At 34.2% G+C, this 25,656-nt stretch overlaps 1 protein-coding gene across 1 annotated transcript in view; it reads right to left on the bottom strand.

The window, feature by feature from the left end:
• LOC145665865 (uncharacterized) overlaps positions 1-25,656 on the bottom strand; it is a 124,911-nt gene that overhangs the window by 69,243 nt on the left and 30,012 nt on the right. Inside the window, exons 7-8 of the mRNA XM_081732978.1 lie at positions 15,858-15,911; positions 13,772-13,865 (exon numbers count right to left, since the gene is read on the bottom strand). Of these exons, the coding sequence (XP_081589104.1) occupies positions 13,772-13,865; positions 15,858-15,911 (148 nt within the window). The remainder of the gene's footprint in view (positions 1-13,771; positions 13,866-15,857; positions 15,912-25,656) is intronic.

The following is a 25,656-nucleotide window of genomic DNA, read 5'->3' as shown; positions in this document are numbered from 1 at the left end:
TAATCCGCTGAAATAAAGAACACCTATTTTCTTAATAGAAGTAAAGCCCATATGCTGTTACTGTTTGTTTGAAAATGTAGTATTAAATTCTCTTTTCCCGTGGCTGTAGAAAATTCCATTGTTGCTTCAGTTTTATCAACAAATCAGAAATAGATTAATCGTTGACAATTTAACTTTCCGTAAATACATGTATGATTTTTTTTTTTAAACCTGCAAGGTAAATACAATTTAGGTGCTTCGAAATAAAGAGTACGTGGTTCGATGAATGTGATCGTGTGGTGGTTTGAGCGTGATAGATTGTGATAGTTATATATATATATATATATTTATTACTGCGTAATGTAAATATGTGTATGGCCTGCGTGTAAAATGTACGAAATAGGGTGTTTATAAAATATTACTTCGTGCGAAAATTAGTAGATAATGAATGAATGTAATGATATGTTAATAATATGATATATAATATGAATGAAATGATGACCCCTATATTTAAATGGATAGGCCTAGTGAATTTTATATAGTGAAAATATGAATATGTTTACGAAGAAAAAAAAATCTCTCGCGTTTTGACTTCCACACCAGTGCATTCATCCAACCGAGTTTGCTACTTGGATAGTAAATTATAGTTGGGAATTGTGTGTTACTTTGCATTTATGTACCTCCTAACAACAGCCCCAGATCTTCAGCCTTTCAATAGATAGAGTAGTATCATGTGGGAATTACTTCTAAAGGATGACAGAAATGATAATTAAGAAAACCAACTGCTATATCCTGTGATCATCGAAAAGTACAGGTTTCGGTCATTTGTACCTTTAGCATTCATAGCCTCTCCGAGATTTTTTTTTGTTGCTTACCTTATTTATTTATTGTGCAGTGTTCATATAACTCAGTTCGGACTATCCGATTAAATTAACTGCTACTAAATTAATATTTATGTTATAGCGTACCCGGATGTCGACCCCTAGTCCCCTTAAGTATTTTCATGTCTTTTCTTAGTTTAATTAGATGAGGGAAATTAACGACGTCCCAGACGGTGGCATGTCTGCGCTGGGTAGCCATCGGTGATGTTTTGGTAATTGAAATCACCGATCCAAAATTCAGTTTATTTAATTTTTTTTTTATTTTGGCAAATTCTCATTAGGGATACCTTAGCTATTACTCTAATTTCATCCCTATTCTGGAATCTTCTAGTTTCCAAGAGGTCGGATGATTTTTTTTTCTTGAAATTCTAAATTAGCGCCTTCTCTAACCTTCCGGACGATTTCCGGGAACCTGCTGGTTTGGGCCGGATACGGGGATCGGATTTCAATCTTACAACCAAACTCTTGTGGGATTGGGATCTGATGGACACAGAACTTGCATCCTTGGCAGCAGGGCGTTCCTTGAGTCTACGTATTTGAGTAGACCACCCTTTTGGCATGTTAAGAATATTTTGGCTATGGATTTGTTGAGATAGAAATTCGACTTTCGTCTTTGTAGCGTTAGTTACTTCTCACTTAAGTCTTTGGCGCCACTATTCTTCGTCTTCCTTCTTCTCTATCTCTCTCTGTCTTCCTTACTTCGAGATTTTTTTTTTCAAATTTTTCAACCTCCCCCCCCCGGTTTCTGAAACTCATGAAAACGTACAATATTTCATATCACCTATTTCGATCGTATGTACTAACTGAGACATCGAGGGATGCAATTCGTGGAGGTATTGCAGCACATCTCGGGACCATTTTCGCGATATTCAATCCACCACGGGAGAAACTGACGGGAAGGTACACTATGCTTTCGGATTCCTAGAAACATTCGTTATTCATGGATCATACAAATTATATCCATTGACAACTGATTTCTGGTTTTTATTTCTATTGATTGGTCATATAGTGTGTATGTATTAGTAGTCTGGGCCCACTAGTTTCCAATAACATTGATTTTTTTTTTATATACATCTATATATGTGCTTACATAGTTTTAAAAGTTACGTGCCTGCTCATTTTGTTGCATTTCCACCTCTTATGTCGCTAAATAACACCAACTATTTTTTATACATATATATATGCGGATCTTTAGTAAATTGAAAATGATTATTGATTATCGGGTTTATACATAGAAAGTACAATGTTGCAACCTTATGAGAGAAAAAAGTGAATTTTGATAGTCAGGGTTTTTGTTTTTGTCTTTGAGCCAATAAAATATAAATATTTATAAAATATGAATACTTGTCGAATATGAACGGTTATGTAGAATTTAAACGTCGACGAAATACTACGATGGATATTAAAGTGAAATTTATTGTATTGAATAATATGAATATATATATATACGAGTATGTATGTAATGGGCTCGGTATTTACCCTGGTTTTGTTTAGGTTGCCATAGGTTTTTGACACCCGACCTTTACCAACTATTTGTGACATATAGTGTTACCGCGTATATTGTAATAAATTACATTTTGTTGAGTGGTTACTGATGTCTGTAACTATTAAAGTTGAATATAATGTTAAATACCGCATGTAAGTAAAACGAGTAGCAGGTCGTAAGATAAGTAAAATAACCCTAATCCTCATCCAAATTTATTCGCAAGATCAAAGTGAAATTAATAACCTACGAAACAGTGTGCCCCACCAACGAATCTTCTATCAGTAAACTCTGAAACAAATCCTTCCCCTACGATCGGAAATTTAACTATTCAGTGACTAGAATCTTCTGACTACAAGATCTATACTATAAAGAAAATTACTGGTCTTAAATTTAATGAAGTGAAATTTGGTTGATAATTTAATGTGAATACCGGAATATGGAAATATGTTCTCAATGTCTGTGACTGGATTCAAATTTTTTTTAACCTTGATAAACTTTGAAATTTTATATTGAGTGCGTCGAGTGACGAAATGAGAAATATAAATATATATATATGATATGAAGCGATTATTTGTCTATAGCTAAAACAAAAATAATTAAATACTCTCATGGACACAAACCACAGTGCAAAAGAGAGTTGGAAAAAGGAGCTATTATCGATGTGAGAACAAAGACTCATAAAATCGTCGAAATGTCTCCTCTTGGGACAGAGACCTAATAAAATGTTACTAAAGTGTTTTTTTTTTTAGGATGATTAACCAATTATATTTTTTTTTCTTTCTTTTCCGCAACGATATATATATATTCATTACATTGAATCCTAAATGTATTGATCTTTGAATTTTTTTTATTTTTGTCTTTCATTTTTTTTTTTGTCAAATTCTCTTTTATGTAATTCAACTTTTAATATATATATAGGAAGAGAAATGTGTTATTTGGTCTTGATAAAATTAGCGAATTTCTATGCATGTTAATGAAACATTCTTTCCATGTATTAAGTTTTTCCCTGTTATGTCCAACTAATTTTTCTTTTATTGAAATGTAATAAATGTATATAGTAATGTAGTTAGGTTAGTTTAATTTAACTAAATACAACCCGAAGTATACATTGTCCTGTATGAATGTGTGTGTGAGTGAAATGTAGGTTTAGTATTAAGTGCATCCATTATTTTGACATATATGTGTGATTTATTATAATTAATGGTAGTTATCAATTAAACTCATTGAATGTTAATACTAACTTAAGTTGGCTCTATGAAGGAAGTAAAAAGGACTGAAGTAGCCTGAACGAATGATCAGCATGGGAGAACTGTGAGAGTCAAAATCTTCTACGAATATGTAATACTCTGATTTTTTTTTCTTTCTGTGGTCGTTTCTAACATGCCATCAACTTCGTCGTTCATTTTTCAAATATTGAATATTAGTCTAAAACTTCTGGAAATATTGAATAAACGGTAAAATTAAACTTTCTCATCTATCTCAGAGCTAGATTGGGATAATTCGGTAGTTGGGGTCAAATGGATCTAGATCGGGGATGTATGGGTTAACATGTGTCTACCCTTGATCACCTTAATACCAAATATTAACCCAATAGCTATTGGAATTCGATAATTATTCACTTTTCTTTACCATATTTTTCAAAATATTCAGTAACAGCTTCCTCTTTATCACCTTCTTACTTTACCTCTTTCCTCTTCTATTTTCCTTTTCCTTTCTTCATCTTCTTCTTCTATTTTTTAATAAAACTGAAAAGGGGGTCGTGACTGGGAATCCTAGATGTACTAAACACGGTCATGTATTTAGTTATTTTATTTCATTCTCTTTAGAAGTCCGATAAAAAGTTTTCTCGTTTCGATCGAATCTAGTATGTTCAAAATTAAGAAACGGCTAATATATTCGAACGTAATTAGACATAAGCTGATAGCTTCATGAACATCCCCACCAGGGGTGAAGGGTTCCCACTTACGACTTATTCTTTTCTTCAAACAGTTTTAGACTGACAAGCAGTGACAGGATTCGTTGTTATGGAAACGGTAGTTTCTATGGCAACGACGACTCTCCCTTTTACAGTATGAGCTCTAAAGTTTCCCTCCGGGATATTGAACGTTTTCCCACTTTCGATGGGAACATTACTAACGGGTTACCTCGAGTTTTCCTGCGGAGACTGCAGCAATATTTAGACATGTACAAACTTACAGATGGGGAACGCCTACAGATAGTTGAAAAATGTTTGATCGCCGCTTCGGGCGCATGGTTTGCTTCGGTTAAATACCAAATCCGGACGTTTAGTGATTTTTTGATTCTTTTTAAAGAAGAATATTGTAATGAGCACATCGAACGGCTCCAAAAGAGAAACTTACAATCACTCCGGTATGATCGCTCCAAGTATGGGTCCCTCTTGGACTATGCTTGGAAAATTATCGAACTATATTATCAGATAGCTGAACATCCCTCTCAGGCTGAACTTGTAGATATTATAGTTAACGCTCTTCCACCCGATGAGTCCCGGGCCATAGCGTCCCACTTGTGCCAAACGGTACGAGAAGTCACCTCACGTTTAGCTGCCTTGTGCGGTAAGGAAGTTGGTGGTCCACCAAAACGATACTTCGCCCGACAGGCAAAAATTCTAAAACCGACGAAGACGAAGGTAACGGCAAGTTGCCAGACAGATTTCCTGAGTTATACCCAAGCTGGATCTCGTTATCCTAGTGGGTATGGCTCAGAAAACAACAATAATGGCCGGCGACTATTTAGGAATCGGCCCATGTTCAACAATCGCCGGAGTTATCGTCCCTATGACCGTACCAACATGGAATCGAACCCGGGTAGGGGCGAAAACACCAGGAGGAATTTTAACAGGGCGTACGGAAGAGGGGAGAACGGTAATAGTCAGAATAATAGTAACAATAATGTAAATCGACCCCAGAATTCAGTCCCTTCGCAAGTGCGTGGTAACGGTGAGCCTAGAACAATATTAAATGGGAGTGATAGTCGGGAAACTAGATCCTAATGTCATCTGATATGCTAGTCGGCGAGTGAAGCCTTACGAGTTGTCTCTGTCGATTTCTCAGTTAGAACTTCTGTCCGTTCTATCGCTATATGAACACTACTGAAAAAAAAAAAGTATCGGAACTCACAATTTTCGAAATTTAAAGATTTTCAATTGTACAGAAGATAAACGTAGTGAATTACTTGCGCAATACCCCAAGTAGATATAATACACTGTCCTAGAGTGACTGGTAACGTTTGAATGGGATGAATGAGTGTGTTAACTTAACAAGCATCATTAGTTAGTATTCCCAATTAGCAAAATTTTGTTATTCTAACAAAATTTTGTTAATGGGCCGGGGAAAACTGTAATGTACCATTACAGTTGAAAGTAATGGCAATTTTTTTTACGCACCCTGTACCTAGTAATTTTTTTTAATTCAATTTCGGTTTAGTTACACAATTTATTTACTCTCTTTACTTCGAATTAAATATAATGAATCCAAAGGTTTCATTAGTAACCATATTCCCACTGAATAATATATTTTATTTATATTTTGATTAAGTGTAAATCCCATTTTCGGATATATAAGTCGAATAGTTACAAGGTTTACCATTCTGACGTCATACCGAAACATAGTTCTGTCATTGGATATAAATTTTCTTAATTTCAGACCAATGTAGATTTTGGCCAGGTACCTAATCTTTCCCTCACCCCCTCTCACTAGTCCATAGTCGCTTTCAGATCCGGTTATATCTGGATTTGCCAAATTTCTATTTGCTTTGTAATTTCCGCGGCTAAAGTTTTCGTTCTGATTGGAGGAATTCTCCTACCTCTGGCTTTTTCGGCGCAATATTATCAGAACAATCGAAGACACCTTACAAGGAGCAGCTTGTGAATTTTGTGCTACATATTTTTCGGGAAGAATTCCAATTTCCAAGGACAACTAAGGTAACATATAATGTAATTCAATAGTTAAAGATTTACAACGGAATAGGAGCCCGGAAAATCCACAAATTTTGGTAAAGAAGCTGCAATTCAGTGAAATAACAAATTCCAGTTCTGTTTACTAGGAAGCCATGTTTGCTGCCTATCGAGAATAGACAACAGTGAAAGAGTGACTTTACTTTTTTTTTATTTCAAACTCAAGTAGGGATTAGGGAAATTACGACCTGTTAGTGCATGTTGTTCGTGTATTAAGTAGAAGTGACTTTTTATTATTTATTCAGTAATCGCATGTACGTAGGTTTGATGGTTGTAAAGTGAATAATCATAATGGCAGCTTAAGTTAGCTTAAAAGGGCTCCTATCCCCTTTTCCAAATTGAACCAGTTCTAGCGGGGGAATGGGTTAGTTATTGTTCGTTTTAGGGCCTTTTCCCTTTCAGGGGAAGGGTCCCTCCATAAACCTCGTTAAGGTGCCCCCAGGGCATCAATTTTTGGCAATCATTATGTAAACAATTGGTCAGGTCAATTAGACCTAGTGTTACCTTTCTCATTTGTGACCCCCTTTAAATTAAATAGAGCCGACTGTATATATCGACGAGGGAGTAATGTATTTTAAATCTAATGTGTTAGGTTATTTTCGTCAACATGCATGTAACTAAATGGTGCATGTTTAGTTTAGTTAGTTGTCTTTATGTATAGTACTAACAGTGGTGTATGTAGTTAGTAGTTTTGTGTGAGTGTGTGAATTTTCGATTTGGACAGTGTATAAATATGCTTTAATTTAGTACCATTTTTCTAACATAAATAAACCAGAGTAAATATTAAATTTCTGATTAATGAGTACAAGTATACATTTCAGTACACGGTAAATTATGCCTCCACTACAGCGCCATAGCGTCAGTTTTCGGTAGTCAATTGTTTGTTGACAGTACGACATCGCATGACTTAGTGATTTAGATTGTTTGATTTTGGACAGTTATTCTCAAATTACTTCCCGTGGACATGGTTTTCGGTTCGGATGAGTATACCTTCGTATAAAATAGCATGAGATCTTACTGTACTGAAAATTTCAGCTTGCTAGGTCCAGTAGTTAATGAATAATCCGCTGAAATAAAGAACACCTATTTCCTTAATAGAAGTAAAGCCCATATGCTGTTACTGTTTGTTTGAAAATGTAGTATTAAATTCTCTTTTCCCGTGGCTGTAGAAAATTCCATTGTTGCTTCAGTTTTATCAACAAATCAGAAATAGATTAACCATTGACAATTTAACTTTCCGTAAATACATGTATGATTTTTTTTTTAAACCTGCAAGGTAAATACAATTTGGGTGCTTCGAAATAAAGAGTACGTGGTTCGATGAATGTGATCGTGTGGTGGTTTGAGCGTGATAGATTGTGATAGTTATATATATATATATATTTATTACTGCGTAATGTAAATATGTGTATGGCCTGCGTGTAAAATGTACGAAATAGGGTGTTTATAAAATATTACTTCGTGCGAAAATTAGTAGATAATGAATGAATGTAATGATATGTTAATAATATGATATATAATACGAATGAGATGATGACCCCTATATTTAAATGGATAGGCCTAGTGAATTTTATATAGTGAAAATATGAATATGTTTACGAAGAAAGAAAGAAAAAAAATCTCTCGCGTTTTGACTTCCACACCAGTGCATTCATCCAACCGAGTTTGCTACTTGGATAGTAAATTATAGTTGGGAATTGTGTGTTACTTTGCATTTATGTACCTCCTAACAACAGCCCCAGATCTTAAGCCTTTCAATAGATAGAGTAGTATCATGTGGGAATTACTTCTAAAGGATGACAGAAATGATAATTAAGAAAACCAACTGCTATATCCTGTGATCATCGAAAAGTACAGGTTTCGGTCATTTGTACCTTTAGCATTCATAGCCTCTCCGAGATTTTTTTTTTCGTTGCTTACCTTATTTATTTATTGTGCAGTGTTCATATAACTCAGTTCGGACTATCCGATTAAACTAACTGCTACTAAATTAATATTTATGTTATCGCGTACCCGGATGTCGACCCCTAGTCCCTTTAAGTATTTTCATTTCTTTTCTTAGTTTAATTAGATGAGGGAAATTAACGACATCCCAGACTGTGGCGTGTCTGCGCAGGGTAGCTATCGGTGATGTTTTGGTTATTGAAATCACCGATCCAAAATTCAGTTTATTTAATTTTTTTTTATTTTGGCAAATTCTCATTAGGGATATCTTAGCTATTACTCTAATTTCATTACTATTCTGGAATCTTCTAGTTTCCAAGTGGTCGGATGATTTTTTTTTTCTCTTTTGAAATTCTAAATTAACGCCGTCTCTAACCTTCCGGACGATTTCCGGGACCCTGTTGGTTTGGGCCGGATACGGTTACTAGATAATAATTTTACAAGCAATAACTTGTGAAGTTATTATTTACAAGACACAGACTTGCTCCTTGGCAGCAGGGCGCTCCTTGAGTCTACGTATTTGAGTAGACCACCCTTTTGGCATTTTAATAATATTTTGGCTAAGGATTTGTTGAGAGTGAAATTCGACTTCTGTCTTTGTAGCGTTAGTTATTTCTCACTTAAGTCTTTGGCGCCCCTATTCTTCGTCTTCTTTCTTTTCTATCTCTCTCTCTGTCTTCATTACTTCGAGATTTTTTTTTTTAAATTTTTCAACCTTGCCCCCCCCCCGGTTTCTGAAACTCATAAAACATACAATATTCATTTCACTTATTTCGATCGTATGTACTAACTGAGACATCGAGGGATGCAATTCGTGGAGGTATTGCAGCACAACTCAGGACCATTTTCGCGATATTCAATCCACCACGGGGGAAATTGACGAGAAGGTACACTATGCTTTCAGATTCCTAGAAACCTTTGTTATTCATTGATCATACAACTTATATCAATTGATTACTGATTTCTGGTTTTTATTTCTATTGATTGGTCATATAGTGTGTATGTATTAATAGTTTGGGCCCACTAGTTTCGAATAACATTGATTTTTTTTTTGTATATACATCTATATATGTACTTACATAGTTTTAAAAGTTACGTGCCTGCTCTATTTGTTGCATTTTCCACCTCTTATGTCAACTCATTAAATAACACCAGCTATTTTTTTTTTGTATATATACGCGGATCTTTAGTAAATTGAAAATGATTATTGATTATCGGGTTTATTCATATGAAATACAATGTTGCAACCTTATGAAGGAAAAAAGTGAATTTTGATAGTCAGGGTTTTTTGTTTTGTCTTTGAGCCAAATAAATATAAATATTTATAAAATATGAATACTTGTCGAATATGAACGGTGATGTAGAATTTAAACGTCGATGAAATATTAAGATAGATATTAAAGTGAAATTTATTGTATTGATTAATATGAATACATATATATATATATATACGAGTATGTATGTAATGGGCTCGATATTTACCCTGGTCTTGTTAGGTTGCCATAGATTTTTGACACCCGGTATTAACTAACTATTTGTGATATATAGTATTCCCGCGTAAATTGTCATAAATTACTTTTTGTTGAGTTGTTATTAATTTTTGTAACTATTAAAGTGGAATATAATGTTAACTACTGCATGTGAATAAAACAAGTAGCGGGTCGTAAGATAAATAAGAATAACCCTAATCCTTACCCAAATTTACTTTGCGAGTGAAATTAGCAACCTACGAAACAGTGCGCCCCTCCAACGAATCTTTCCATCAGTAAACCATGAAACAAATCCTTCCCCTACGATCGGAAACCAAACTATTCAATATTTAGAATCTTTTGACTACAAGATCTATACTAGGAAAAAAATTAGTGATCTTAAATTCAACGAACTGAAATCTGTTTAATAAGTTAATGTGAATACCGGAATATGGAAATATGTTCCCAATATCTGTGACTGGATTTGATAATTTTTCTTTAATATTAACAAACTTTGAAATTTTAGATCAAGTGCGTCGAGTGACAAAATGAAAAATATAAACGTATATGTGATATGAAGCAATTAGTTGTCTATAGTTAAAACAAAACCAATTGAATACTCTCATGGACACAAACCACAGTGCCTAAAGAGAGTTAAAAGAAAAAAAAAAGGAGCTATTATCGACGTAAAAACGAAGACTCATAAAACTGTCGATATGTCTCCTATTGAGACAAAGACTCAATAAAATATTACTAAAGTGTTTTTTTTTTGAATGATTAACCAATTATTTTTTTCTCTTTTGCCTGCAACGATATGTATTCATTGCACTGAATTTTAAATATATCTCGACCCTTGAAGTTTTTTTTTCTTCTTTTTTCTTGTTTCGTCTTTGGTTTAATTCTTTTTCATGTAATTCAACTTTTAATATATATATATATATAAAAGTGAAATGTGTTATTTGATCTTGTTGCAAGTAGCGAATTTCTGTGCATGTTTATGAAACATTTTTTTTCATGTATTAAATTTTTTGTTCTGTTATGTCAAACTAAATCTTCTTCTATTGAAATGTAATAAATGTCTATAGCATTGTAGTTAGGTTAGTTTAATTCAACCAAATACAACCCGAAGTATACATTGTCCTGTATGAATGTGTGTGTGAGTGAAATGTAGGTTTAGTATTAAGTGCACCAATTATCTTGTCATACATGTGTAATTTATTATAATTATTGGTAGTTATCAATTGAACTCATTGAATGTTAATACTAACTTAAGTTGGCTCTATGAAGGAAGTAAAAAGGACTGAAGTAGCCTGAACGAATGATCATCATGAGAGAACTGTGAAAGTCAAAATCTTCGACACATATGTGATACTCTGATTTTTTTTTTTTCTGTGGTCGTTTCTAACATGCCATCAACTGCGTCGTTCATTTTTCAAATATTGAATATTAGTCTAAAACTTCTGGAAATATTGAATAAACGGTAAAATTAAACTTTCTCATCTATCTCCGAGCTAGATTGGGATAATTCGGTAGTTGGGGTCAGATGGATCTAGATCGGGGATGTATGGGTTAACATGTGTCTACCTTTGATCACCCTAATACCAGACATTTACCCAATAGCTATTGGAAACGATCACAATTAGATAATTATTCACTTTCCTTTACCATATTCCTCAAAATATCTAGTAACAGCTTCCCCTTTATCACCTTCTTACTTTACATCTTTCCTCTTCTATCTTCTTTTTCTTTTCTTCATCTTCTTCTCCTTCTTCTAATTTCTTTTTAATAAAACTGAAAGGGGGGTCGTGACTGGGAATTCTATATGTAATAAACACGGTCATGTATTTATTTGATTTTATTTTCTTTAGAAGTCCGATAAAAGGTTTTCTCTTTTCGATCGAACCTAGTATGTTCGAAATTAAGAAATTAAGAAATGGAAATTATATTCCAATATAATTAGGCATAAGCTGATAGCTTCATGAACATCCCCACCAGGGGTGAAGGGTTCCCACTCACGACTTATTCTGTGCATCACATTTGTTGCAGCTTCCTTTTTCCTCAATCAGTTTTAGATTGACGAGCGGTGACAGGATTCGTTGTTATGGCAACAGTGGTTGCTGTGGCAACGGCCCCCTTTTTCCAGTTTTAGACGGGGTACGCCCTAGCATTTTCCGAGGCATTATTTAGACGACCCATGATTATGTTTTTCACTTAGCTTTTACGACAGGGTGCCCTTCTCTTGAGACCGTCACTAACTTGGCCAGAATCCGCCCCTTTTCCCTAGTGGTTGGATCAAAGATAAGGAGGGTAAGAAGACGTAACTACTAGGGATGCGCACGAGTCGAGACACACTTTGTAAAATTCGAGACGAGTCGAGACAAATATTTCTCGACTCGAATTTTCGAGTCGAGTCAAGACTGCTCGTAAAAATCTCGACTCGACTCGAATATCTCGAAAATTTTTCTATAAATTTTAATATTATTTTGAAGAAAGTATTCACTCAGAAACAGCATTGAAACCAATTCCAGCATTTGTTACTTTAGAAAGGTACAGAACGCATAAACTTAATAGTTAATCTTTCGAAATCAAGATTTAATTTTCAATTCAGTTAATTAGTGAAGTGCTGGCCGTTTGTAGAATTGGGAAGTGATCTATCTGAGTTTGACCGAGGGCAGGTTGTAATGGTCCGGAGACTCGGCACGAGAATTTTGGAAACTGCAGGACTTGTCGGGTGTTCGAGGAGTGCTGTGGTGAGTGTCTTCAACAAGTGGTGAAACTAAGGGGAAACTACATCCGAACGTCGAGGGATTGGGCGCCCCCCACCTCATTACAGATGTCGGACGTCGTAAGCTGGACAGATTGGTAAAACAGGACAGACAGCGAACTGTGGCGGAACTAACATCAGACTTCAACGCTGGGCAAAGTACAAGTGTGTCTTAACACAGTGCACCGAACACTCCTAACCACTCCTAACGATGGGCCTCCGCAGCTGACGACCCATCCATGTACAAATGTTAACACCACGACATCGGCAACTACGACTGAAATAAACGCATGACCATCGTCACTAAACCTTGGCACAGTGGCAGAGCGTTGCATTGTCTAATGAATCCCGATACCTTCTTCATCATGACGATGGGAGGGTGCGAAACCGTCGTGTTCCAAGGGAACAGCTCCTTGACACCTTTACTACGAGACGGAGACAAGTTGGCGGCAGCTTAATTATGCTCTGGGGAACATTCACGTGAGCATCCATGTGTCTAGCAGAGCTCGAGCAAGGCACCATGACGGCCGAGATGTATCGCACACTGCTTGTAGACTACGTATACCTTTTCAAGCCGACCATGTTTCCCAACGGTAGTGACATTTTTCGACAAGATAATGCACCATGTCACAAGGCCAAGAGTGTGATGGAGTGGTTCGAGGAACACAGGGACGAGTTCAAAGTGATGTAGTGGCCACCCAACTCGCTGGATCTAAACCCAATCAAAGACGTCTGGGATGTGATTGAACGTGACGTCAGAGAGCATCGCCTTCTCCTCGGAATTTACGGGAATGAGGCGATCTAGGTGTGCACATGTGGTGCCAACTCTCTCCAGCGATACACATACCAAGGATCATTGTGTCCATGGCAAGACGCGTCTCCGTTAATATCCGTGCCAAAGGTAGACATACTGACAATTAGGTAACTAGTCATCATGTTCTGGCTGATGTGTGCGAATATTTTAACTCGTATATTTTTTCTCGGCTCGAATTTCGAGACGTCTCGTCTCGATTCGAGTTGAGTCGAGACAGAAACATATTTTCGAGTCGAGACAACATTTTCTCGAGACGAGTCGAGACAGCCTTAAATCTGGACTCGACTCGTGCGCATCCTTAGCAACTACATGGAAATACTATAAATGTGAAACATATATTGGTGTAGTTAGCAATGATTTTTTTTTAAGGTTTTGTACTTTTATTTGCACATAAAGTGATGAAATTAAGCATAGCATCCATTCACCAACATATTTATGTTCTACTAATGCTAGTAACTTACCTGCTTTCATAAAGTACTTGGGTGGAAACAATCTCTTGATCACACGTTTCGTAACAGTTGCAGTCTTCAGGTTTATACTCCTTAGAAGCTATTTCTGTTAAATAGAAAAGTACAGGATCACTGTGTATTTATCTAAACGTTTCTAATATGAAATTTTGATTTCAGCATTTCAGGTATATGTTTTTAGGTTGGAAAGGTTACAATGATGTTATTTTGTCCCCTCAATAATGCAATTTAATAGAAAAGGAACAACACAGCAAAATTATTTTATCGTGTTTGCAGCAAAATTATTTTACAAAAATAATTACTGTTTAGAAGCAGCAAGACAGAGTTCTGGCATTACTTGCAATTTCTGGGTCATTATTAGCTCCCGGCGCAACCATACAGGGGCTTATTCATAGAATAACATGAAGAAGAAGAATAGGAGTCAAAAGAATAAATATTTAAATATAAATTGATATCTGTAATTGTGGATTGAAAGTAAGTTTAGATGGTACATAACATTAGTCTAATGAGCTTTCACATATAGATCTAATTACATGAACATATAGTTTGACCAACATTCGACTTTACATTTCTTAATTATCCATCTAGAACACGTAATGGGTATTTTATTAGAATCATCTGTAGAAAGTGATGATATATTAGAGTTGTTCAGCTTGGATATAATCCATCAGGATTATGTTTAATTACAATTTGAGAATGTTGCTACTTCGTACATACATGTATCTATGTATAGAATTGGGTGTTCAAATTGTGTTTTTAGCTTACGAGTTGCAATAATACAAGGTTCAGACTTGAAATGTAAATTGTTTTGTAAAAACAATATTCATGTAATGTTACCCTACGCATGTACGAGGTTGCACCGTAAATTTGTATGTTATTTCAATTATTCTATCAACTCTGGGAATAGGCGACTCCTTCCACTGAATGTGGAACAGCGTTATTTTGTCTGGAGCACTTTCTCCAGTGGCAACCTATATCTTTAAAAAATGTTAGTTTTGATGCTTCTAGCTAATCATTACCTTATCAACTGGATCGCGTGACAATAAAAAAAATGTTAGACGCGTGCTATGATTTATTTTATAACGATTTGCACGGTCCTAGCTCCAAAACTATGGACTTCCCCCCGTATGTTCACATAAACTTTTTAGAATCTTATTTGATTTTACAATTTGTCGGTATAGTTCATGAACGCCCTGTAGGCCTATAAATTAAGACTAAATTCTTTTTGGACAGACTCTAAGAATAGACATTAGTTAAAACGCTTAAAACGATTAACCTTACGTCGCATCGGCTAAACAGTATTATAAAACAAGAATTTTAGGAATGATTAAAAAAATGGCTCAAAAGTTTGCGAACTTGGGCAAGAATTTTAGAAATGATCCAAAAATACATAAAAAGATTGCGATCTTGACCAATAATTAGTTTTTGGATCAGGAGCCACAAAATTTTGAACGCTTTATTATTATTATTATTATTATTAAGGAATAAGGACATCATACTGAGTTAAGTGATAGTTTGAGTTTGGCTACGCTATATGTAATTCTTCAGATATAAGGCATATAAGAAAATTTTTTATTGAAATATATTGGATCCTTTAATCTAAAAATTAGTTTATTATTTTTTGTTGTCAAACTTTTAATCTGGTTTTCAAAATTAAGTTTTCTTTTCTACAGGCTATAGTCAGTATTTTCAAAACGCGATTTTACACACACACACACACACACACACACACATATATATATATATATATATATATATATATATATATATATATATATATATATATATATATATATATATATATATATATATATATATATATATATATATATATATATATTCAATTACTTAATAATAAAAAGATGAAGGTAATCTACGCTCCACCAGGTCAGCCGAGATATTCGTTTGCAACATGTTCGGTAAAACCCCTGAAACACATTTCTATTATCATAGAATGATAGAATAAATCCCACAGACACTAGAATCAAACTCGGGCTGTACGATTGGCAGGTAAAGTCTTTTCGGTTCTTCTTGATTAATTTGGTATTGTAAACTTAATATTTAAAGCGTAATAACTTACCTATTTGTTGAGCGAAGCATGTTAATCCTTTGAGGGAGCACTCCGGGTATTTTCCTTTTGTATAAAGTAAAATTGAAATGAGAATTAATAATTAAATCATGTCAGGTATTTTATAATTTATTGTATGTTCTAACTTATCCTGCAAGTTGAAGCAGAGAGTGAAGAACTTGACGATGTTGAGTACCTGTGCTCAGGGCCGTATTTACGAATGGGCCAACACGAACCATGGCCCGGGCGGCAATTTTCTCAAGTCAACCTTTTTATACTCCAGTTCTAGGAATTACAGAAATTTAGCGGAAATACTGAAATTAAGGAGGGGACATTTTCTAATGGCCTGGGACGGGGAAAGTGTTAATTATAGCCCTGTCTATGCCGTTTTAATTTTTTTTAGCCCATTGACTTAAATGGGGAATTATTTTTCTGATTTTCTTTGAAATGTACTGGAATTTTAATGTGATAAGATTTTTATCTTCAAGTCTAGTTAAATATTGTCCCTTACTTTCTCAAAACGAATTACTATTTTATATATATCTAATTTTGATTGTTAAGTACTTAAATTTGATTATTAAATAATCAAAATTATCTATGAGAAACTTTATCTCGAAGCAGACGCGCATCCAAATATTTTTGTTGTGAGGTATCTAATAGTACAAGCCACTACTTCTATGTAGTATTGAACGGGTATTATGCTGCTCTGCACCCGAAAAGACGACAAACAATTGTAAAACACTTTCACTTACGTTTTCAGAACAAAGCGATAGAACTAGAATGTTTTTTATAAGAGAAAGAGTACAGATGAAGTGTAAGATGAAATTTTCATACTATATCAATCATTTCCTTGTTAAACAAGTATAGTCCTATTGAGAAAGTGGACAAATGTATGTTGAGTTAAGAAGTTTGTTAGGAAGGTCCGGACCCGATGGACCATCTCTCCTGTCAGGAAGTAAAGGTCATTTTATACATTATTAAAAAAAACAAACCATTAACATTACAAAGAAAATGGAAAACGAATTCCCCAAATACGAAATCAGTGGAAATCATAAAACAAAATTGGTGCATCTATTCAAAGCATTTAAAATTGAAGTACTCAGTAGGAAAATTGTTTATTTAAAATGTTCAGTGTATACATTTAGAAAACTTGAACTGGGCTTATTATGATCAGTCTTGAAAACTTTTACAGTCAAACTGGCTACCCAAAAAAGACGTTGAACAGCTAACGGAAGTCGTGAATACAAATGTGTAAAAAAACAACAAAATTCTTACAAAAATTTTAGTCATAAAATCGATCCTTCTTCTTTGAAATTCAGACAGTTTGTGTGTGACATTGGTTTATTCTTTTTATATGTTATTGCAATGGAACAACTAACTTGTACAGAGAGTATCGCAGTAGTAATGGCAGGACCTGAGCGCACTTTTGCGCCCCCGAATTCTGACGCCCGGGCAACCAGGTCAATGACCTAGGGGTACCTAGGACCACCTCCTCCATATTTTGGCAGGGTATCTTGGCGCATCCCCTAAATTTTGACAGAAGTACCTAGGGCCACTCATTAAATTTTGGAAATCGTCAAATCTAAAAATGTAGTATGGTAGCCTAGGACCACGGTATGTACCTCTATAAGTATTGGGGTCCACCTCGTTCCCTTTCATAGGTTACAAATTGCCAAAAATTCAATTTCGGAGGTTTCTGACCTAATTTATCCCCTTTTATAAGGTCTTATTACTTTATATGGTTATATGAGTGTATACAGGGGTCCATTTTCCTTCATTAGACATGTGTACATTAGTGCACTCTTTTAAAAATTTGGGAGGGGTACCTTGGCCCACCCCTTAAATTTTTAAAATTGCCAAATTCAAACATTTGATATAATAGTATAAGACCCTAATATATATTACTATAAATTTGGGTGGTTCATCTCGTTCCCTTTCATGGGTAAAAAATTTAAAAAATAAACGTAAGCAATACGTTATACCACGTGTTTGGTTTTGGCCCAATTTATCCCCTTTGAATCCCCCAAAATTTTGAAACAAAACTTTAAGCGACAAATTTTATTCAAACATAAAATTTCAAACAAAATTTTGAAACGAAACTTTTCTCAAACAGAATTTTCAAACTAAACATTTCAAACAAAATTTTTGAAACTAAAAATTTTGAAAAAAAAATCAAACTAAATATTTTGAAACAAGATTTTCAAACTTAAAAATTTGAAACAAATATTTTCAAACGAAAAATTTTTCAAACAAAATTTTCGAATATTAACAAATAAACAGTTTTCATCATATTTGTCAGTGAGTGCAAAATGTTAAACGAAAATGTTCAAACTAAAGTTTTCGAACTAAAACTTTTCAAACCAAGATTTTTAAATAAATATTTAAACAGCAATCGATAAATGTTAGGCAAAACTTTTAAACTGTATGCAGCAAAGATTTGAAAGTCATCAACCAATCAAATTGCATGAAAAAATGATCAGCCAATCACAAAAATTTGAATGTCATCACCCAATCAGATTACATGAAAGATAGTGATTACCCAATCAAATTGCATCAACAATAACTTTTTCAGTGATTAACCAATCAGATTGCATCACCTTAGACAGCAATTGTGATTAAATTTCAAAGTGTTGTAGCATATCAAGTATGATGTGTTGAAATATTGCCTTTAGACTGTGAGTCATAACTACAACTCTAAGATTCAATAACGTTACTTATCACATTTCAGGTCCATAATTTAAAGTTCGAAGTAAAAATCAACCAATCAGATTTCAGTAAAGATAATTTTCCACCAATGATCTTAGACTATGAGTTATGACTAAAGTTTAAAATATTGTTTCGTATCAATCGAGTATTGAACGTTAAGCACATCATTCAAACTTAGCCCCTCATACTAAAATTTTGTTTATCACAATTCCCAAATTTAAAGAATGGCCCTACGTACACTCATGTCCAAAATGATTGTCGCATATCTATAACTGTTTTCCTGTAAGAATATAATTTGATAATGATGTTGCACGGCAGTTTTAATACTGATACAATGTGTATAATCGGGAAATGTATGTTTGTGGTAAATTTCATAGGAAAAGAATTATAAATACGAAAATTAGAATGAATAAAACAAAATATTGCTAAATGGACAAGAAAGATTTATTTTCGTTTTATTGCTCTTATTTACTGCTCTTTTGACATGAAATTTGCCACATTCATGTCTTTTCCGATTATACACATACTAACATTATAAGCAATACCATTCGTTATCAAATTATATTCCTAGAACAACATATTTATAGACATGCGACAATAATTTTGGACATGAGTGTACCTCTCCCAAAGTGCATCAATATACCTAAGTCTTATAATTAGTCATATAATTATATGTTGTAGTTAGGTCTCATTAGGTCAATAACATCCGGCAGTTGTTTACCTTAGAAGGAAATAAGCAGAACCAGTTATGGAAACATTTACTGAATTTTGTTATTTGGTAACTCCCAAACTTAAGAAGTGGTCCTATGTACTGCAACAAACTTTGAAAAGGAGCATTAAAAAAGTGAATTCCTATACACTACCATATATTCATTTAACGTGTTAAGCCTCATCAGTTTCAATAACACCTTCCATGTGGTACAACGTATTTCTTACGTTTATATTTTGGTATTTCTTTTAGGTAGGCGGGAATAATCATGACCTATGAAATGTACAGAAATATATATTACGTAATTTCATTTTGACAATTCTCAAATTTAAGCAAAGTGATCCAGCAAAGTTAAGAAAAACGCATTAATGTACCAATATCATGGACCCATATAAGATAATAAAATCCCATCATAGGTCAATAACTAAACACGTGACATTACTAATATTTGACAATGATTTACCCAAAGAATGGAATAAGCTGAACCAACCAATTTTCTACAATGATACATACTCATATTCTAAGAACAATTACCAATTGTCGATTTAACAATTCCCAAAATTTAATGGTGAAGGAATGTACCCCTTCCAAAATTTAAGATTGGTGCACAAATATACCTGTGTTTTATGAAAAGTAATAAACTCTGTACTCATTCATTTAATCATATAAGGTAATAAAACCGTATCAAAGAAGATAAAATAGGCCAATAATCTTCGATTTGGCCATTTTTATACCCATAAGAGGAAACAAGATAAACACCAAAATTTGCAATGGGTCCTAGAGAACGTTTACCGAATTTTGTTATTTAGTAATTCCCAAATTTAAGAAATGGTCTTATGTACACCAACAAATTTTAAAAAGGAAGCATCATAGTATATATGTACTATAAAAGAAATGAACCCCCTGTACGCACTCATATAACGTGTTAAATCCATACCAAAGGGAATAAATTGGGTCAATAACTACCGAAATTTACATTTTTTACAATTTTACCCATGAAAGGGAATGAGATAAACCACCAAAATTTATAATGGTACTTATTAGGGCCCTATACTATTATACAAAATTTTTAAATTGGGCAATTTCTAAAATTTAATGGGTGGGCCAATGTACCCTCCTAAATTTTCAATGTACCTATATCTTAAGAAAGAGAATAAACCTCTGTACACGTCCATATAACAATATAAGGTAATAAGACTTATTTAAAGAGATTAAATTGGGTCAATAACCGAACACGTGGTCGTACTAATTTTTTGACATATTTTTAACCGTAAAAGGGAACAAGATGGACCACCGAAATTTATAGTGGCATATATTAAGATCACATACTATTATACCGAATTTTTAAATTCTACAATTTCCAAAATTTGAAGTGTGGGCCAATGTACCCCTCCCACAATTTCAAAGGGGTGCACTAATGTATCTATGTCTTGTACAAGAGAATGAGCTCCTGTACATGCCCATATAATTATATAAGATATTAAGATCTTATCAAAGGAAATAAATTAGGTCAAAAACCAAGCACGTGGTTGTACTAAATTTTGGAAATCTTTTAGTCATGAAAGGAAACAAGATGGACCACCCAAATTTACAGTGATACATATTGAGGTCCCACACTATTATACCAAATTTTTAAATTGGGCATTTTCCAAAATTTAAGGGGTGAGTCAATGAACCCCTCCCAAATTTTAAGAAGGCTGCACCAATGGATCCATGCCTTATGAAAGAGAATGGACCCCTGAATACATTCATATAATCACATAAGGTAATAGGGCCTCATCAAAGGGGATAAATTGGGTCACAAACCAAACACGTGCTATAACGCATTGCTTACGTTTACATTTTGGCAATTTTTACCCATGAAAGGGAACGAGATGGACCACTCAAGTTTATAGTGATACATATTAGAGTCCTATACTATTATACCAAATGTTTGAATTTGGCAATTTTCAAAATTTAAGGGGTGAGCCAAGGTACTCCTCCCAAATTTTTGAAGGGGTGCACTAATGTACCCATCTTTAATGAAAGAAAATGGACCCCTGTATACACCCATATAATCATATAAGAAAATAAGACCTTATCAAAGGGGATAAATTAGGTCCAAAACCTCGGAAGTTGAATTTTTGGCTATTTTTTATCCATGAAACGGAACGAGATGGACCCCTAATACTTATAGAGGTACATACTCTGGTCCTAAGCTACCAAAACCAAATTTTGATTTGATAATTTCCAAAATTTAAGGGGTGGACCTATGTAGCCCTGCCAAAATTTAGGAGGTGGATCAAGGTACCCTTGCCAAAATATGGAGGGGGTGGTTCTATGTACCCCTAGGTCATTGACCCTGGCGCCAGAATCCGGGGGTGCAAAAGCGAGATCAGGTCCTGCTATTACTACTATCGCAATGGAACTATATTGTTTATTAGCCAATGGCAACACCTATTGTATGATTAAATCATAGATGGGAGTTATGTTGGTGCACACACGGAAAATAATTTTGAAATTTCAAAAATGCGACAATCGAAAAAGGTTTAGTGCTAGCTTCCGCCATCGGAATTGTAGGTGTGATGTTTATATATATATATTTTATTAATAAAATATAATATTGGTAACTTCATTTTGATATTTTAACAGAAGCAAGTAAACACTATTCACAAAAATTTATTGTTACTACAATTGCTGTCTCAATACTGTGTAATTTACATGCCAAACTGAATATATTGAAAGATGTAACAATGGTCCGGTTCAATGATAGGCTACTATATTCGTCACTGAAAAAAATATAGGTAAGCGCCATATAAAAAACTAACTTCGGCCCAGTTTTAAACTCAGATTTTTCACACTCACTATTTACCAATAATGATTCAGACCTTTCTTAATTTTATAACTTTTATATAAAAATAATCATAGATATTGTCACAGCTTTTGATATGAATGTCCACAAAGGTATTGAAATCAGAACTTTTATATGGATTTGCACAAAGGTAATAAAATCAGAACTTTTTTATGTGGATGTGAACAAAGATAATAAAATCAGAACTTTTATATAAAGATGTGCACAAAGGAATAAAAACATAACATTGAATATGGATTGCACAAAGATAATAAAATCAGAAGTTTTCATGTGGATGTGAAAAAAGAAAATAAAATCAGAACTTTTGTATAGATGTGCACAAAGGAATAAAAACATAACTTTGAATATGGATTGCATAAAGGTAATAAAATCAGAACTTTTCATATGAATGTGAACAAAGGTAACAAAATCAGAACTTTTATATAGATATGCACAAAGGAATAAAAACGTAACTTTGAATGTGGATTGTACAAAGGTAAACTTTTCATGTGGATGTGAAAAAAATATAATAAAATCAGAACTTTTGTATAGATGGCACAAAGGAATAAAAACATAACTGAATATGGATTGTACAAAAATAATAAAATCAGAACTTTTCATATGAATGTGAACAAAGGTAACAAAATCAGGACTTTTATATAGATATGCACAAAGGAATAAAAACGTAACTTTGAATGTGGATTGTACAAAGGTAAACTTTTCATGTGGATGTGAAAAAAATATAATAAAATCAGAACTTTTGTATAGATGGCACAAAGGAATAAAAACATAACTGAATATGGATTGTACAAAAATAATAAAATCAGAACTTTTCATATGAATGTGAACAAAGGTAACAAAATCAGGACTTTTATATAGATATGCACAAAGGAATAAAAACGTAACTTTGAATGTGGATTGTACAAAGGTAAACTTTTCATGTGGATGTGAAAAAAATATAATAAAATCAGAACTTTTGTATAGATGGCACAAAGGAATAAAAACATAACTGAATATGGATTGTACAAAAATAATAAAATCAGAACTTTTCATATGGATGTGAACAAAGATAACACAATCAGAACTTTTATATAGATGTGCACAAAGGAATAAAAACATAACTTTGAATATGGATTGCACAAAGGTAATAAAATCAGAACTTTTCATATGTATGTGAACAAAGATAATAAAATCTTTTCATAATTAGGAAAATGTTAGTTCAATGATTTAAACAATTAGAGATAACGTACATTCAGTAAAATGTGTTATCAGTGAAAATAGTTGGGAACCACTTCGCCAGATGACAGTAGCAATACTTTTTTTTGGCATTATGCACACTATACAAAGTTTCCCTACGAAATGCATTGTTTTGGTAATAAAAATGTTAAAACACAACAATAAATCTTACAAGGGAAGGTCATTAAGTGGCTCCGCTGAGATTCAAACGAGACAATTGTGTTTGCATTTGATGTGTTATAACTAGACGAATCACAAAGTTATACGTGCCATCGGACGGAATGTCGTGAGTTACAACATATTTTGTAATGTAAAAGCTACAAAAAATTACCTGACAATATTTTGAACTGAGTCATTTGTTCGCAAACGGTTGGGTAAATGGAAAACTCAGTGAATATGTACCCCATCATTTTCAAGGGCACACTTTTGGGGGTAAAAAGTTTTCCCCAGGCTCCCCTGCAGGGTCCCAGACGGGGTCCAACTCAAAAATTTCAAATGGCAAGGGGGATTAAGTAGCACATCGTTTAAAAGCTGTTGTGAAATGAAAGAAGATGGAGCAAGTCTCGACTTTCTACGACAACCCTGTGTAAAATAGCGGCGGGTCAAAATGTAAGCAAAAACTTAATTGAAAAATCTATGGTCACCTTGAATTCAAGATGGCTGCTTAAAACATGTCGAAAGGATAGGTATACCAAACTGCTGAAGCTAGGAAAACCAAATTTGGCATGAATGTTGATCAGCAGGTGATAACAGACACGAAATGTTCGAAAATGCGACATCTTGAGTTCAAAATGCCGCACTATGTATCGAACGCATGTCCAGCTCATATTACTGGAGTTGGAGAAGCGAAATGTGGTATTTACGTTTATGGTTAATAGTAGATATCCGCAAAATATTAAAGACGTATTATCTGTGATCCAATATGGTTGCCAGCGTGAAAATAAATTTGTATATAAATATGCTATTTCTTGGAATATTGTGACCGAACCAACAAAATTTGACGCAGCTCGATGTACTGAAATGATTTACATGTGGTTTGGTACTGCTCGCCAATCTTGTCAATGAACATTTCTCGTACGTTTGGTATTGGTTAAAATATTATGATCAAACCAACGAATGGCATTCAAATGTAATCATCATGGATACGTTACAATAGAGTCCCAAACCTGAGTGGTGCAACAAGTCCTTTATATATGAACTATGTATGATAAAATTAGAAAAATCCCGAAGGCATTCAACTTTTGCTTAACAGTATGAATAGGAAGTCAGAGTTGTGTGTCCATCGCATATTCGTTATATTCACGTAAATGATATCGAGGGAACTGTGACGAACGTGTATTAGGAACAAAATATATATGTGTTGTTACGGAATGAAATAATAGTTGAAGTGAATCGAAATTCAACTGTTCTTTAGTCTTCCTATTGTTTCTAAATACATAATAGAGAAAAATAGATATTTAGGTTAGTACTGTTGTGAATGACAAAAGTTTTAAGCGGCTATCTTGGATTCAAGGTGGCCATAGACCAGGAATGCAAATAAGTAACAAAATTTTATTCGCCCGATGAACCACTCACACCAAGCGAGTAGGCGAGTGGTTATTTTCATCCCTGCCATAGACTTTTCAATTAAGTTTGTGATTACGTTTTGAGCCGCCGCCATTTTGCAAAGGATTATCGTAGTTAGTCGAGACTTGCTTCATCTTTTTTAACAACAGCTTTCACACAATGTGCTACTTAACCCCCCCTGCCATTTGAAACTTTTCAGTTGGACCCCACCTGGGATAAGGCATTTTAACTTAAATCCTTGTACTTTAAAAATAATGCCACATGTTCTTTCCTGTTTTCACATTTGCCTCACCGTTTCCGATTTACAGGGGTAGTCATGGACTTTCCAACTAAGTTTTTGTTTACATTTTGACCCGCCGCCATTTTGCACAGGATTATCATAGATAGTCGAGACTTACTTCATCTTCTTTCATTTTACAATAGCTTTCAAACGATGTGCTACTTAATCCCCCTTGCCATTTGAAACTTTTGAGTTGGATCCCGTCTGGGACCTTGCGGCGGATCCTGGGGCAAACTTTTTACCCCCAAAAGTGTGCCTTTGAAAATGATGGGGTATGTGTTCGCCGAGTTTTCCATTTACCCAACCGTTTGCGAACAAATGACTCTGTTCAAACTATTCTGTCCGGTAATTTTTTGTAGCTTTTACATTACAGAATATATTGTAACTCACGATATCCTCGCCCGGTGGCTACGTATAACTTCGTGATTCGTCTAGTTATAACATATCAAATGCAAACACAATTGACTCGTTCGGATCTCAGCGG

This window comes from Thermobia domestica, chromosome 12, assembly GCF_964235325.1.
Source record: "Thermobia domestica chromosome 12, izTheDome1.hap1.1, whole genome shotgun sequence".
Lineage (NCBI taxonomy): Eukaryota > Metazoa > Arthropoda > Insecta > Zygentoma > Lepismatidae > Thermobia > Thermobia domestica.
This window is presented reverse-complemented; position numbering and strand designations above follow the sequence as displayed.